General features: G+C 35.5%; 2 protein-coding genes, 1 long non-coding RNA gene and 1 other non-coding gene across 5 annotated transcripts; 3 read left to right on the top strand and 1 right to left on the bottom strand.

Moving 5' to 3' along the window:
- Positions 1–1,721: 1,721 nt before the first annotated feature.
- Positions 1,722–1,793, bottom strand: trnac-gca (transfer RNA cysteine (anticodon GCA)). Its single transcript has one exon. It is a non-coding gene; the product is annotated as a tRNA-Cys (tRNA).
- A 181-nt stretch (positions 1,794–1,974) lies between these two features.
- Positions 1,975–4,606, top strand: mpst (mercaptopyruvate sulfurtransferase). The gene is made up of 2 exons (XM_056450920.1): positions 1,975–2,595; positions 4,243–4,606. Exons 1-2 carry the CDS (start codon positions 1,998–2,000, stop codon positions 4,542–4,544), a joined length of 900 nt encoding a protein of 299 aa, XP_056306895.1. The 5' UTR covers positions 1,975–1,997; the 3' UTR covers positions 4,545–4,606.
- Positions 4,607–7,309: 2,703 nt separating this feature from the next.
- Positions 7,310–8,436, top strand: LOC130218678 (uncharacterized). Its single transcript, XR_008835981.1, has 3 exons — positions 7,310–7,413; positions 8,091–8,185; positions 8,348–8,436. It is a non-coding gene; the product is annotated as an uncharacterized LOC130218678 (long non-coding RNA).
- Positions 8,437–9,747: 1,311 nt separating this feature from the next.
- LOC130218685 (testis-expressed protein 33) lies at positions 9,748–15,506 on the top strand. 2 transcript variants are annotated; one of them, XM_056450944.1, is made up of 5 exons: positions 9,748–9,904; positions 11,210–11,273; positions 12,791–12,917; positions 13,027–13,137; positions 13,914–15,506. In XM_056450944.1, the coding sequence occupies exons 2-5, from the start codon at positions 11,226–11,228 to the stop codon at positions 13,994–13,996; spliced, it is 369 nt and encodes a 122-aa protein (XP_056306919.1). In that variant the 5' UTR covers positions 9,748–9,904; positions 11,210–11,225; the 3' UTR covers positions 13,997–15,506. The 2 variants fall into 2 exon arrangements, with proteins under 2 accessions (XP_056306919.1, XP_056306911.1); XM_056450936.1 differs by having other exon boundaries at positions 9,748–11,273.
- The last annotated feature ends 861 nt before the right edge of the window (positions 15,507–16,367 follow it).

Below are 16,367 nucleotides of genomic sequence, written 5' to 3' on the forward strand. Positions count from 1 at the left end.
TGCCATTACATATTAGCATTGACCACCTGCTTAATCAATTTGGATCTCAAGCCTAGGTAAATAACTGAGAAAGCACCAATCAGAGACCTCATTTTAATGAAGTCATCATGTAGACTTCTTACAAAGTATTTAACAGTAATTTAAAATACAAAAGACAAGACACTAAAGTATTTTGATACAAAATATTAGCCCATTTTCATCAACCCCGTAAAATACAAACTACAAAATACTATTTTGTATTTAAAATACATATTTGAAGTACATGTACCATAATACTGTCCATCCCTGATTGTCATAACCAACTCTCACTCCCACAGAACTGCATACCTACTACAAACTATTAATAAATTATTGTGACAAACTACAAAAAAATTCAAAAACTGACAATAACATTCACTGAAAGAAACCAGTGCTTCTTTATCCAACTCACATCACATAGGGGAAATAAGCAAAATTGACATTGCCTTGAACCAGAATCATTTAATAAAAGATATTAGGACATAACTAAACCGATCTTAATAAATGGAACAGATGCCCTTTGGAAAATTTGCTGTTATTTTACTGACCGTCAGGCCATTCAAGCTCTACAGTAGGTGCCACTGTTTCTAAGTAGAAAATTAAAGTAGAGTTTAACTGAAACTTTGAGAGGGGTCTGGATGCAGACCTGTGCAGTGCAATCTGAGCTGCAGCCATTGCTTTTTAATATGCTCACCTAACCCCACCCCTCCATTGAGTGCATTGTGTCTGATATTGCATCAGTGAGATATGCAGTCACAGCTTGCATCATCAAGGCTGCATCCAGATACTATTGGAAACTTTAATCATTGGCTATTCATAAAATGCAAGTAAACATCTACCGAACAATTTAAGCGTAATTAAAAAAACGCATATACAAGCAAAATAATATTAATAAGCTTGAAGATACATTGACATATTTTGAAGCAAAACAATCATTTGGTAAGGAATTTAACAGTATTTACAACATTATTACCTTTAAAATGACAATAATTATAATAATTATAATAATACAATAAAAATAATAATAATTATCTCTGGTGGCCTCAGGATGAGCTAATTAAAACTAACTGTTCATTTTTACAATGTCACTATCAATTTAAATAACACAAATCTGAATTAATGCAACTTTCTCATTCATGTCGACACATTTTTACAATACTAGTTTTATATATTTTTTAATTACATATTAATTGAAAACTAATGAACTAAAGTTTCTTGAGAACTATTATTAATATTTTACAAGTAGGAATAGATTTTTTTATTAGAGCATGTTACATGTATGTATATAAATGCATCCATTTCTTTCATTCATGTAAATTTGTTCATTCATCTTATCATTTACAAAAAAAGAGCCAATTTAGCTGCAATTTTTAATATTGTACATTTTTATATTTAGTGTAGGTTATTTATTATGGGCAAGAATATTGAAGAAAAAAAAAATAAATATGACAAAATGTTGCTCCTCATTTTCTTTTCTTTTTTTTTGCCGCATCGAAAACTAAAACGCTAAAGCTTAGTATGTACATTTTGAGTGTTTCTTGATAGTTACTGCAATGCAAAAGACACACTGTGAATGAAAAGACGACTGAAATACCATAGCAAGGACATTGTTCTGCTGTTATCTAACTGCAAGGTGTTTAAAAATATTAGATGATCACTAGAAATTTATAATAATCACAATTAGAAAAAAATACTTATTTACCAGGGGGCACCCGGATTTGAACCGGGGACCTCTTGATCTGCAGTCAAATGCTCTACCACTGAGCTATACCCCCTCGCGGTTGAATCGGTGATTTCCATCCCAGATAAACAGAAGGTTCATTGTCGCTAGACACAAATAAATGGTAAAATGTATATTTTAATAGCAAGAGGCGCATTATTGACATTTCCTATCGTCATAAAATAAAAAAGCTATTTCTAACCCTCTGTTTTGGTGTTCAATGTTCATAATATAGACGGGTGTTATCCCGCAAGGGCGCATGAGTGCAATGGCCGCTCAAACCAGAGCTCTCGTAGCGGCCCGGTGGCTCGCAGACGCTGTCAAATGTAACCGAGTGGGACCAAATCTACGGATATTAGACGCATCATGGTATTTACCAAAAATGAAACGCAATCCCAGGGCTGAGTTTGAACAAGCGCACATTCCGGGAGCCTCGTTTTTCGACATCGACGAATGCTGCGACAAAAGCTCGGAGTTTGATCACATGTTGCCTACCAAGGGCGAGTTTGCAGACTATGTGGGTAACCTGGGCATAGGGAACAACACTCATGTCGTCGTTTACGATGCCAGCGACTTCGGTTCGTTCTCCGCACCGCGGGTTTGGTGGATGTTTAGGTTGTTTGGGCACAATTCGGTGTCGGTTCTGGACGGTGGCTTCAAGAACTGGTTAAAAGAGGGTCATCACGTTTCCGAGCAGTACAGCAAACCTGTGCCTGCAGAGTTTAACGCGTCCTTTAAAGAGTCTTGGGTCAAAACTTATGAAGACGTGTTGAACAACATAAAAACTAAGGAATTTCAAGTAGTGGACGCCAGAGCCAATGGAAGATTTCGTGGGGTTGAACCAGAGCCAAGGGCAAGTACGTAAGAATTGTTTGTTAGGAGTTTCTTTTTCTGCTAAACAACGTGACAATTACTATAAAAATCGTAAATAAAAACAAATAAATAACCTAAATTCTTATATCAGGAGACATTTTCAACCTTTCACTCTGAAATAGGTTTATTTAGCAGATTTTTTTATTCTTGTTTAAAGCATAAACTCAATTAATTTTGATACATTTTCAGTGTATCATTAATCTATCTTTATTTAGAAATGTTTTGATTATAATGACAGGAAAACATCTCAAAAATATATTTTATAAAAATATATTTCAGTAATTTCATCAGATTTTTTATTTTCTTAATATCTTAAAGAAGACAAACATAAATATCTAAAATATTAAATGTCATCATATGTTTGGTTATTTAATAACTAATGTGCTACTGGTCAAAGTGACGGTTGAGATTTGTAGTTAAAAGCTTCAGCTCATTTGTCCAATTTTGACTGCTGCACCATCATAAATTGTGAAAATTACCAATTGAAAAAGGCTTTACGAGAAGCCGAATCCTCTGTTGGCTGTCGCTTTGGTGTGACTTCAGTTAATCGGTTTTGGCTAATGCAAACAATTATTTTTCATGAGTCCAACATCCAGCTGTGCAAGAAAATATACAATCTGGTGTAAGTGAAGTCATCCTTCGCTACTGTATTGTTTTTAAATAGAGAAAACATTTTACATGTAATTTTTATTTTAAATCTTGGACCTTATTCTTGAAACAAAAAATGACAAATAAAAAGGTGTGAAGCCCCAAAACGTCCCATATTACAATTAATTTGAATATTAATTTGGCTATTGTTGTTATACATACATTTTCAGTCAAATGTAGTTTTTTATTCAAAAGAGGCTAGACAAATCGTGGAGCTCTTTTATTATTGTTTTCATTTTTTTTTTAAATATCCAAATTCTGAGAAAAGTTCTGGCTAGTGTGTTATTTGCCTAATAAATGACAATAGGCTACTACAGTTTTCCATTTATTACTTTAGCAGATGTCTATTTTTTTCTAATGATATATGATGTAATAAATTTGTACATTAAAGTAAGTTTTCATATTTCTTTATTCTAAATTTTAGGAAATATTTTGGTTCATTAAAAAATGTGGTTATGATGACCATCTGACAAGCTAATCCAGCTAAAATAGTGCTTAAAAGGTCACTAAAATGCAGTATTTAAATCTCAAAATTAAATAGAAACAAGAACCACCCCTTACACCAGGCTAGCTACGGGCCTGTAACGTATACACAGCAATGCTTCTCTTGTGATCAGAACATAAATCAATATGAAATTATTTAACATTTTTGAGAAACGTTTTCTATTTATGACAGAGACTTAGTATAAAACAGCTTATTGAAATGAAGAAAAAAGTTTTAAATTAGAATTTCTCTCAAATTTTTCTATGAAATTTGAATCTATATAATATAATTTTCCAATACCACTGAGAATGGGGCATCGGTATAGGTTGAGAGAGTGTCAGCGCACTTATTATTTTACATGCTTTCTGTGATCACATTTATATCAATTTATACTCAGAAATATACCACTAAATTAGAATTTATATTATACCAATAAATTAGAAAAAACTAATTTATAAGAAATGCCAAGATATCATTGGTTTCTATTTTCTCACCTTAGACACAGAGCCTGGTCACATCCCTGCATCACTCAACATGCCTTTTCCAAGCTTCATGGACACTGAGTCAGGTCTAGAGCGTCCTGTGGAGGAACTCACCAAGCTCTTCCAGCAGGCTGGAGTTGACCTGCAGAAGCCCTTCTGGGTGACATGTGGCTCAGGTGTAACAGCCTGCCACATTGCTCTCGCTGCACACCTGTGCGGACACCCGGGGGTCAGTCTGTATGACGGGGCCTGGTCCGAGTGGTTCACCAAAGCTGCACCTGAACACATCATCTCTGAGGGAAAAGGAAAACAGCCATGATTAATGGTGTCTTAGACCCATGCGACACCTTTTCATCAATAAACAACTGATGACTAATAGAATCACAGGACTTCTAATTGTGGCCTCATTGTACAGAATTGATTGCACAATAAGATTATATAGCATTAGAGCTCATCTGTCTTTTAACAGTGCTGATTACAGAATTGTGTTTTCCCATTCATTTTTTATTAGATTTTTTAATAATGATTTTTAAAGTAAACAAACTTGAAGCAAAAAATTTTGTACTATTGTACTAATATCACTTAAGAATTAAAGCCTATTTCTGGTTATAGTTATATGCATCTAAAAGTGGAGTTAAAAGAAGGCATTCGCATATCATTATGCTTTCCCAATTCATAGCTCAATCCTGTTGTCAAATGTCCTGAACTTCAGGTCTGCTCACACCAACAACTATAAAGATTACTATAATAATGTCTTAGTCAAAGTAAAATAGCATTGCTTATTGTAAACACGTCATGTATATTGGAGTCACCTTTAATGATTGAACACTTTAAACCAAGGTTGATTAGTCTGTGATTTATGGGTTATCGATTGGAAGAGTTTCTAAGTTCAGTTGTTAAAGACTTATGTATTAAAGTAAGTTTTTATTCCTGTATCTTTATGGTTAAAGTTAATGTCCTTGAATGGGCCTAATGACCCTTCATTGTAATTCTGTGAAAACCACAAACAAACAAAAAAATCTATATACAAGACTGTAATTATATCCATTACATTGTTAATTTTCTTGTAATTCTCACCAGATATTTTTCTGACAACATGTGAGGGATCTGTTAATATTTTCTAGTTTCAGAAACAAGTAAAATCTAAGTAACCAAGCCCAGTTGTTCTGTTTTCTTTACATTTTTTTAATCTAAAAAATACTGTAAACACAAATAACTCGTCTTGTGTACCAGTGTTTAAAACTAGAAAAAAAAATGAAATGCATGAAAGATAAATGTAATGTATTGTAAATTGAACTAGTGTGTATGAACCATACTATAGTAAAGTGTGTTATATTGTATATTTTACAGCTTTGTTAATGAATGCTACAGCATACTGGAGTATTAACTACTGTAGGGATAATTTACAGTTTGAACCCAAAGAATGACCAGTCAGTCAGATAAAGAAGAGCCGTGGTCAGAGATTCAAATAAATAAAGTTTACTGAAGATAGTTTGTAGTTTCATCAGCTTCAACACTCAAAATGAGTTCCTAGGCCGCTCTGCTTACAATCACAAATCAATAACAATGCTATTAACTTCGTCATTCATATAGATGTTTTAACCTGATTGGTTAAAGCACAGATAGACTAAAATTTCCATGTGGGTGCGTGCGTACAACTCTGAATAATATCTCAATATCTCAAGCATACAAACGTCAGACAGCCATTAGGCTGTTTAGAGCTGACCCCAGTCCTGTGAAAGGATCTACGATCGAAAAGAACCCACACACACTCAAAGTACAATCTGGTTCTTACCCAAGGTTAAGTGTACTCTCAGCCATCTTTATGAAAACTGGTATAATCGACATTCAGGGAGTTTTACTCTCATTACACAAAGTCTATTTTGAATAAAAAGGAAAATCACTTTAAACAGAATTAACACACAATAATAATAATAATATCAAAATTATTTTATACAGTATTAACATAAAGCAATACAAATAGGAAAACAGCTTTTTTCAATCATCAAGCCCTTTATTTCCACTCGAGGTCTCCATGACCTCTGTCCTGGTTTGGTGGCTCCTGAATAGTTACAAAGACAGGCAAATGCACTGAACATTCTTATACTAAGCAATGTGTTAACTTTATTCATTAGTCAAAATCATTTCAAAATTAAATACTGATTCAAATAATCATATTAATAAACAAATGACAAAAAGGATAATGAGAAAAGGATAAACGCTGATCCTTGCTTGAGACGGATTGGAAGACAGTAATCCGAATCCATCACTACTGAACTGACAAACTGAAAAACGCTGTAGAATATTTTGGTTTTTACTACAAAAATTAGTAGTACAGTATGTGGTATAGGAAACGCAGTACAGTATTGGGTAAAGTGTTTATATTACTGTAGTAGTTTTAATGTTAACACAGATTAATTAAAGTAGCCTGTATAACACAAAAACATGTACCGTACCATTTACTATATTATAATATTTGGGGGTGATTTCAGGACTACATTCATAAAGGGAGTTTTGTCATTAATCATAACAACTGTTGATTTATGCCACCTTACATGCATATATACCATGATATATACTCGTAAATCTTCACGTTTGTTTGTTTGTTTGTGCCACACTTCCAATGGCCGCATGAGGACGCCATTGGGTCGCCATTCATATTGCCTGATGCTGGTCCTGAGATTAAAGACAAACGCTACTTTCTATTTCACTACATTTCATTTTAGACGAACTGTCAAGATAGATTGGATGGCGACGTGTAAATATATATATATATAAATGTTTTTTTCCTACAGAAAAACATTAAGTTAAAGCCAACGAATGTCATAAATAATGCCACTTATAAAACGATATGCGTTGCAAATTGGTTTGAAACAAAGTGGTTCACCTAAAGCTTCATACTGTATTTGCGTTTTGCAGATAAAAACATATTTACACTCCGTGACATCCTTATCTTTTTATCATAGTTTTCTGTCCGCATGGTGGCGCTGTCGTGTTGACTCAAGTCTAAAGACTGATGCAAGAGTTCAAATCCTTGAAGTAAGATCATACATTAAGTAACGGCCAAATCAACTCGTAGTTTTTAAATATGATTACAGATGTAAATCATAACTATACAATTCATGAAAGTCATGGAGACATCCAGATTTTGTGTTGGACAGCATCCAGGAAAAAGCAGGACTAGTCGTGTAATTCTGAGTTGTATAATAGATTCTAGAGAGTATATCTCAGTCTATATGTTTGTTTTTGATCATTTACACACAGATTTATTCAATGTACAATATAATATTTGTTCAACAACAAAAAAACTAGCCCTTTTTATATTCATATTTCCGTGCATAATTTTAAGTTTGTTTATATATATATATATATATATGTGTGTTTATTATTAGAACTATGTAATTTTACATAAAATATGGGTTCATCTGCACAACATGGAAGACAATATGAGTCAAAAGTTATCATGAAATTCACAAAACTGACAAGATCAATGCTCTACTTGTGGTGAACAATTAATCCACACAAGCTACACAGAAGAAAAAGTTTAAGTAATGTTTAATCAAAATGTGAAGACCAACACTGGACTGATTGCCCACTATTCAATGTTCAGTTTAAGCTGGAACTATATCACACAAGTGAGGTAAACACAATAGGAACTTCCTGTTAATGTGGTCTATGAACCAAACACAGGACATTTGATAAGGTCAGCATTCGTCAATGTGACAGCAAGCACAACAGCCAATCAAACTGCTGCATTTGAGACTGTATTTGCATAAGAGTTCAAACAGTACACACATACAAACATCAGACATGATCATGTCTATTAATGGAGGATTTTTTGTCATTCTGTGTCTCTGACTCTTAGGGAAGGAAACTGAAAATGCACTTCTAGAATGATTTCCCATCATCACCACCCTAAATATAAGTTCTCTCATCTACAAGAGATGCCATAGCCTGCATGTAAGGTGCTTATTATTGTCTTTGTCACCACACTTTATTAAGAAATCCTATTTGTAGAAATCTATCTAATTCTATTTATATTTCCTGTAAAGCTGCCACAACAAAGAGAAACATACCCAATGCAAACCTGCTTTGAAACTTCCTTGCTGGTTTTCTTCTCAGATGGGTTTGAGCTTCTTTCACCCAAACATTGATCCTTCAAGTAGAGCCTGTCTGTCCATACAAGATGAAGAGAAGGATTGGAAAGCAACTTACTTTCAAACAAGTAAGCGAAAACCCCAACGAAATGCATTCAAATTTGTGCAGTTGTACACAATGGTTAAAAAATGTAGGATCTTTTATAATAAGATGTTTTAATCTGATAAAAAACATAGTAAAAATGGCAATTTTGTATTTAAAGCCAATGTGACATCAAAATATATATTTTTTTATGTTAGTATTAGTATGCCAGTCTTAAGGATAAGCTAAAGTGCTGCACAACAGTGACAAAATTCACATTAAGAAGATAAATACATCCAAAGCTTGTTGTTTATCACTTCTGCCTAAATGAAACAAGTTTTTTGACATCATATCATACTTTAGTTTCTCATCAAATCTCCTGACCAATCAAATGCTCTCTAGTATCTGACATGTCCCGCCCATTTCAATACGCTATTGCTATATTGAGCTCAACCACTCTCACTGGCAGAGTTGTAATAAAAACCAAACGTTACTGGCTGTTTTTAAAAAGGGGAGGAGCTACCATGTATTGATTACCATGTCTTAATAAGTATGTTCGACTTTGTGCCCCGCTGCGCAGATCGATCGAAATCTGTCTTAAAAAGCGGTGCATGCCGGTTAGAAATTCTGTCCGGCTTGACACTACGCCGACACCACATGACTGTCACATGTGTCACCAAAGTACCACGACAGCGCTCTGAGATCAGACGGCAGACTCAGCCGGCGCAACACCTGAAGAACAACTGCAGGAGCTGCGATGACGACACCGATATTACAGGATTGGCCGAGTTCACCGCATGACAACAACCACGTGCGTTTCGGGTTTATTATTGGACAACTTCCGCCTCACAAACTTCCAAACAAACAACTTTTTATTCCATCTCTATATTTCATGTTTTTTAAATAAAGACTTAAGAATATATATATACAGCTCCACATACGATTTAAAGGGTCACGAAAACACATTTTTGAGATGTAAACAGTCATATATGTGTCCCACGCTGCTAAAAATACTATTAGATATTAAATAAATGAATAAATCATTGATCTCGCCATGAGATCTGTCATCAAGCAGCAAACTATGAACCCCGAGGTTTCCAACCTGATAGCCTCATTTACAGCTCTGTCCCCACATACGCTCCGCTAATCTCATTGATTGTCAGCTGCAGCCATGGTTCAAATCGAACACACCTATTGTTTCAGTTAAAAAATCACATCAGACAAAAATACATTTCAAAGCACTTCACTAGACCTTTGAGTAACCATTTCCATAGTAATCTTTTGTGTTCACCGCTGTTCATAAGGCTGTTTTTCTCATTTTTCTGTTGTGACTGTAGATTCTGCCAGCCACCCAGGAGCTCCTTAATGAGTAAGAGAAGGCTTATACGATGTGGTGGTGCAGCCAAACATCACCTGAGAAATTTCACTATGTCAACTGATACCATGGCCACAACATTGATCGTATCAGCCTCTCATTCTCCTGCAGTCAAAACAGGATGGGTATGAAAGAATGTAAACAAACAAGCTTAGAGATTTGCTCCGACATACAGGATGCATGTCTGAAATCCTGCAGAAAATGAGTTACCCTATAGTGTACATATAAAATTTATTTACTTATTTGTTTTACAGTTACATCAATTAAAGGCTTAGTTCTCCAAAAAAAACGAAAATTATGTTAATAATTACTCACCCTCATGTTGTTCCAAACCCCTGGTAGCATTGCTTATCTTCACAATACAAGTTAAGATATTGTAGATTAAATCTAACTCCCTCGTCATCAACATAGAGCAGGGGTGTCAAACTGCTCTGCACAGTTTAGTTCCAACCCAGCTTCAACACACTTACCTGTATGCTTCAAACAAGCCTAAAGGACTCGATTAGTTTGATCAGGTGTGTTTAATTAGGGTTAGAACTAAACGGTGCAGAGCTGCGGCCCTCCAGGAACTGAGTTTGACACCTGTGTTATAAAGAAATGGTTACATCATTCAAAGGTCTAAAATATCAACAAAACATCCTCAAAACATACCATGTGCCTTCAGTAGTTCAATCAAAATAGTATAAGCTACAAGAATACATTTGTGTGTATATAAAACAAAAATAACAGCTTTATTCAGCAGTTTCTTATCCTCAGTGTCAGTATAGGGCTCTCATTCATGAGCACTGTGTATACCTTAGATGCCCATGTGTGACATCCTCTTTAAAACAAAGCAGAGCTGCATTAGAGATTTATTTCAGCAGACAACCCAGCATGACATTCATAAAGAACAAAGTGTTTATGTGAATGCACCCTCTATACTGACACTGAGAAGAAGAAACTGTTCGTATAGTGTTTTAGATGCACACAAAAGTATTCTCGTAGCTTGATAATACTCAGATTGAACCACTAAACAAGCTATTTTCTTTTCACTCTGTATAATTTAGTATAATTTAATAATCACTGATATAATTTAGTTGTTTTTTTCTGGTTGCCTTAACAACACACATTTTCGTGATAGTCCCCATGTTTGTGATGCTGAAAAGGCATCACAAACCGTAACCACTGAAACTCTGTAGGAGTGGATGATATATTATTAATGTCGCAGATAGAGTTTCAGTTACATAAACCACAACATGCCCTGATGCTGGTCGGTAGGTAGACTTCCTTTTTACTTGCTCTTACCAAAACCTTTATTCTGTTTTTTTTAATGTCTTACATATGTTTAAAGCACATATTTGCTTCTGTTTTGGAAATCTAGATCATTTGTCTGTTTTCAATTGTCAAAAGTAATCAGCTGTGGGTGGTTACCATTGAAATTATACTTATAGATAGGCCAATTTGAAGATGAGCAACATCAGCCAATCAGAGAAGAGGACAGGTCGTTGCAATCAGGTGATTTCTTCAGCAATTCTTTTAAAAATGTATTTCATTATGCTATAACGATGATGATATTGATCACTTTACACCTTTTTGAGTATGCTAAAAAATATAAAATGCTTTGTAAGGTTGGTTTACTCATAAAGACACATGTTAATGTGTACTGTAAAGCACACGGACTTAACTAAACATTTATATTTTATGAAAAACACATTCACCAGCTACTTTTATAACAGGTACCCTGGTAGTGCTGGGTTTGACCACCACATATTGCCTTACTTCTTTCTACGTAGCATTGATTCAACAGGGTGCTGGAAATATTCCTCAGAGACTTTGCTTCATATTGACACGAGAGCATCACACAATTGATTCAGATTTATCACATGTAGATTCATGATGATAAATTCCTGTTCACAATAAAGGTCTAGGAAAATGCTAGCGGATCAACAGTTTCTCCTCCATTTCACTGGCCCCAACTATTGTCATATTCAAAGTCATTCAAAACACCTTTATTCCTAATTCTGATGCTCAGTTTGAACCCCAGTTAACCAAGTAAGCTCAGTTGACCATGACATTATTTCTTGATGCACTGGCACACATACACTGGCATTATTGGCTGATTAGATAAATGCAATAAAAGTTGTTCAGAAGTACCTAATAAAGTGGCCAATGGGTGTGTTTTGAAAAACCTATATTTGCATTTGAAAATGTTTGCAAAATGTGCAACTGTATACAAGGGGAGAAGCCTGCTAAAACGTATTTTGAAAGTACTGTTTATTTAATTTGAATGAATTTAGTGTTTTCAGGATTAAACTATTAAATTACTTCTAATTTAGGATGATTACTAAATAAAGTCATGTGAAAATGTTAGGACACCCTAAGAAATTCCAATTTTTCCTTATCGGGACAGAAATAAATATCTGAACTTTGGCTCCCTCTGCTTGCAGTGCTCCACGCCTGAGGTAGACTTGAACTGAAAGAGAGGGGTTTCATGGCCCTTTAAATAAACATTTACAAGGTGTGAGATGTCATGTCATGTTGTTCATCTGAGGTTTTATCTTCCAAACTTTAAAACCTACCAAGAACCATTTTGTTTCCTGATACACCATGAACATCAACAGGGTGTCCTAACTTTTTCACATGGCAATGTGATGAGAAATGCAATTAAAAAACAAAACACCACTAATAGTTAACAGGTTAAAATGCTGTTTCACTGATGCATGAAGATAATCATTCATTTCCCTCAGCTTAGTCTCTGATTTATCAGGGGTTGCCACAGCAGTATGAACCGCCAACTACATGAGGATTATAATTATGATTTTTGGCTTTTGTTTTGTAATGAGGAAAAAATACAATAATAATATCAACGTTTACATTTATCTGCCTACATATCGGTTATCGGCATCCAAATTTAAGGTGAAATTATCAAAATCTGCCAAAATGTCAATATCTGTGCATCCCTAATTAGAATTAAAATGCAACTCACATTGTTCTATTATGATAACATAAACAAGTCTTTATGTGCCTGTCAGATATACAACTCCCACTGCCTGCAGGTTCCTCCGCTTTGTGCTCCTCATTACTCTGATTCAGGCAGCACAGATGAGCACAGATCCTATCACATGATGGGCCACTATCTGCGCGCAAACATCTTCCCATGTGTGTCTCACACAAACTACACCCTTTAAGAATATAACATGAATATACCAATTACCAAAATCCACACGTGTTCCCCTAAAATCTTGTGTGTGTGTGTCCATTTTCACAGGGCCGTCAGTTGTGTGGTCATCTCTGGTTAAGGACTCATACTCTGGTCATCCACTATCAGCGTTTATTCATGATCCAGAGCACTGGAATGGACACAAAACAGATCACTTAGGTAGGATTAAAGTCTGTGTGAAATCTAAATTTACAGTGGTTTTTTTTTTGCTAGCACACATTGTTAGACTTAAAGGTAACTTATTTTGTGTCCAACAGAACAAAGAAACTTAAAGGTTTGTGGTTATGAAGGTTTGTGACAATGAAGCTTCAGTAAATAATGACAGAATTTGCAGTTTTGAGTGAACAATCATCTAATGCAAAGTTTCTCAACCCACGTTCCTGGAGGACCACCAGCTCTGCACATTTTCCATGTCTCCTTAACCAAACACACCTGATTCTGAACATCAGCACATTAGCAGAGACTGAAAGGCCTGTAATGGGTGTGAGAGATAAAGAAGACATCCAAAACATGTAGTGTTGGTAGTCCTCCATGAATGTGGTTGAGAAACACTGCCCTAATGAGAACAATAAATCCATTAAATTAAATAAATGAAACTGTTTATTTTGCAAGTGTTCAATCAAAAATCTATCACTCTCAAATTGACATTCCAATTAAGCCACTCCCCTACAACAGTTGCTGTATATAAAGCCCCACCCATATTCAAAATTATATTTCACATCAACATACTGAAATAAAAGTCTGCAGCAACTTGTAGTTCACACACTTTAATTTCCTATTGAACTATATATTAGGCACTGTTCATCATTGCTTGTTTATATGCGAATAAAAGCTTAAATCAGTATCTGTTTACAAAAAAAAAACACATATATAAAACGTATTCCTCCTCCTATTTCACATATATAAAACGTATTCTTCCTCCTATCTTCCTGCAGTGAAGTGGACAGAGCAGAACTTTCTCGACAAGCGACTGCACAAGCTGCTAAAGGAAATGGGGGTCAAGGGTGTGTCCAAATAAGCCCGACATTTCTGAAAACCACAGCAAATATAGAATCACACCTTCAAACAAGTGTTTTCACAACACCTACACATGCTTAGCTTTTCTCAGTATAAATGCAGGGACCGTCTAATTTCACTTCGGTTGCTAATTATCACACTTCTGCTTGTTGTGTACATCAAGAGTCAAATGCAGTGACTGGAGCAATAGACTTTGCAGCACTGGAGCTGATAGAAAATATAAGCTGCTTTTTTCTGTCATAGGTGTGAAACACTCAAGTTTTTGGCACCTGATAAGTTGCATTTGAAAGATTTGAGATTATGCCTTTTTTGTGACAATTATAAGCGTGTGTCATAAAGCAGGGATGGTGAACCTGGTGAACCACTGAAATCTGACTGCAATATATTCAAATTGCATGGCATACAAGTTCATTTTTGGATTTTACATAAATAAAATACACTCACAGGCCACTTTATTAGGTACACCTGTCTAACTGCTCATTAACGCAAATTTCTAATCAGCCAATCACATGGCAGCAAATCAATGCATTTAGGCATGTAGACATGGTCAAGACGATCTGCTGCAGATCAAACTGAGCATCAGAATGGGGAAGAAATGTGATTTAAGTGACTTTGAACATGGCATGGTTGTTGGTTTCAAGTGGGCTGGTCTGAGTATTTCAGAAACTGCTGATCTACTGGGATTTTCACACACAACCATCTCTAGGGTCTACAGAGCATCTCTGAACACACAACACATCGAACCTTGAGGTGGATGGGCTACAGCTGCAGAAAATCTCATTGGGTGCCTCTCCTGTCAACTAAGAACAGGAAACTGAGGCTAAAATTCTCACAGGCTCACCAAAACTGGACAATAGAAGATCGGAAAAACGTTGCCTGGTCTGATGAGTCTTAATTTCTGCTGCGAAATTTGGATGGTCGGGTCAGAATTTGGCATCAACAACATGAAACCATAGATCCATCTTGCCTTGTATCAACGGTTCAGGCTGCTGGTGGTTGTGTAATGGTGTGGAGAATATTTTCTTTGCACACTCTGGGTCCATTAATACCAATTGAGCATCATGTCAACGCCACAGCCTATCTGAGTATTGTTGATGACCGTGTCCATCCCTTTAGGACCACAGTGTACTCATCTTCAGATGGCTACTTCCAGCAGGATAACACGCCATGTCATAAAGCGTGAATCATCTCAGACTGGATTCTTGAACATGACAATGACTTCACTGTACTAAAATAGCCCCCACAGTCACCAGATCTCAATCCAATAGAGCACCTTTGGGATGTGGTAGAATGGTAGATTCTCATTATGGATGTGCAGCCGACAAATCTGAATATTTCCAGTATCTTGTTGAATCTATGCCACAAAAGATTAAGGCAGTTCTGAAGGCAAAAGTGGGTCCAACCTGGTTCTAGTAAGGAGTACCTATTAAAGTGGCCCGTGAGTGTATGTCGTATATGCAACCTATATTTTGAAATATTGCAAAAATGGCTACTTACATATATTGTTTTCCAACCATTGAAATTGCAAATAAGTACATATATTTTCCGATATATTCCCCTTTATTCTGTGTTCACTCACACACACACACACACAATATATATATATATATATATATATATATATATATATATATATATATATATATATACACAACAAATATAAATACACAAAAACATAAGAACTTTGTGATGGCATTCCTGTGTGTTAAAACTCATAGGCCCCGTTTAAGAAAGGAAGTTCAGTGAAAACTCAGAGTATGTTAACCCTGAAATGAGGGAAACTCTGGGTTTTCCGTTTCAAAATGGCAGGTTTGTCAAACTCGAGAAAGCAGGGTAAGTCAAGCCTGTTTCTGAAAGAGAGGTAACTTTAACTCAGAGTCAGTTACCATGGTCACTTAGTCTGTGAAACTAACCTGGCCAGGAGCAAATTTTATTTTCTAAACTCTGAGTTTCTGATGGTATTTCTCACCTTAGCCTTACGTTTCCACCCACCTAAATGTGCATAAAAACGATTGATGGAAACGCCAAGATGTGCATAACTTTGGATAATAGGCATAAAAAACATATGCACATACCTGAGTAGGATAAACTTTTATTTGATAAGAAAAAATGCGACTAAACTACGATTGGAAATACTTTTAGCAAACAAATTCCAGTATGATTGTGTTAAAAAAGGTTTGTTATAAGAGATCATGTGATGATGAAAATGTGTGTGTACGGACAAACCAGCAGGCTGAGCACACTGTAAAATATCTTAAATGTTGTTTTGGTCATTCTAAAACGCCTTAACCATTTTGGTATGAGTGTTATTATAATATGAATTACCTCCAGAGCGTCTGGAGCGTGTCAAGATCACCTGTTCTCCGCATCTC

The sequence above is a fragment of the Danio aesculapii genome, chromosome 3 (genome assembly GCF_903798145.1).
Source record: "Danio aesculapii chromosome 3, fDanAes4.1, whole genome shotgun sequence".
NCBI classification, from domain to species: Eukaryota; Metazoa; Chordata; class Actinopteri; order Cypriniformes; family Danionidae; genus Danio; species Danio aesculapii.

Coding starts and splice junctions, on each gene's coding strand:
- LOC130218685 (XM_056450936.1), top strand. CDS start 11,226: ATGAGCAACATCAGCCAATCAGAGAAGAGGACAGGTCGTTGCAATCAG. Junction 11,274..12,790: donor GGACAGGTCGTTGCAATCAG/GTGATTTCTTCA, acceptor TGTGCCTGTCAG/ATATACAACTCCCACTGCCT. Junction 12,918..13,026: donor GCGCGCAAACATCTTCCCAT/GTGTGTCTCACA, acceptor CCATTTTCACAG/GGCCGTCAGTTGTGTGGTCA.
- mpst (XM_056450920.1), top strand. CDS start 1,998: ATGAGTGCAATGGCCGCTCAAACCAGAGCTCTCGTAGCGGCCCGGTGG. Junction 2,596..4,242: donor TGAACCAGAGCCAAGGGCAA/GTACGTAAGAAT, acceptor TTCTCACCTTAG/ACACAGAGCCTGGTCACATC.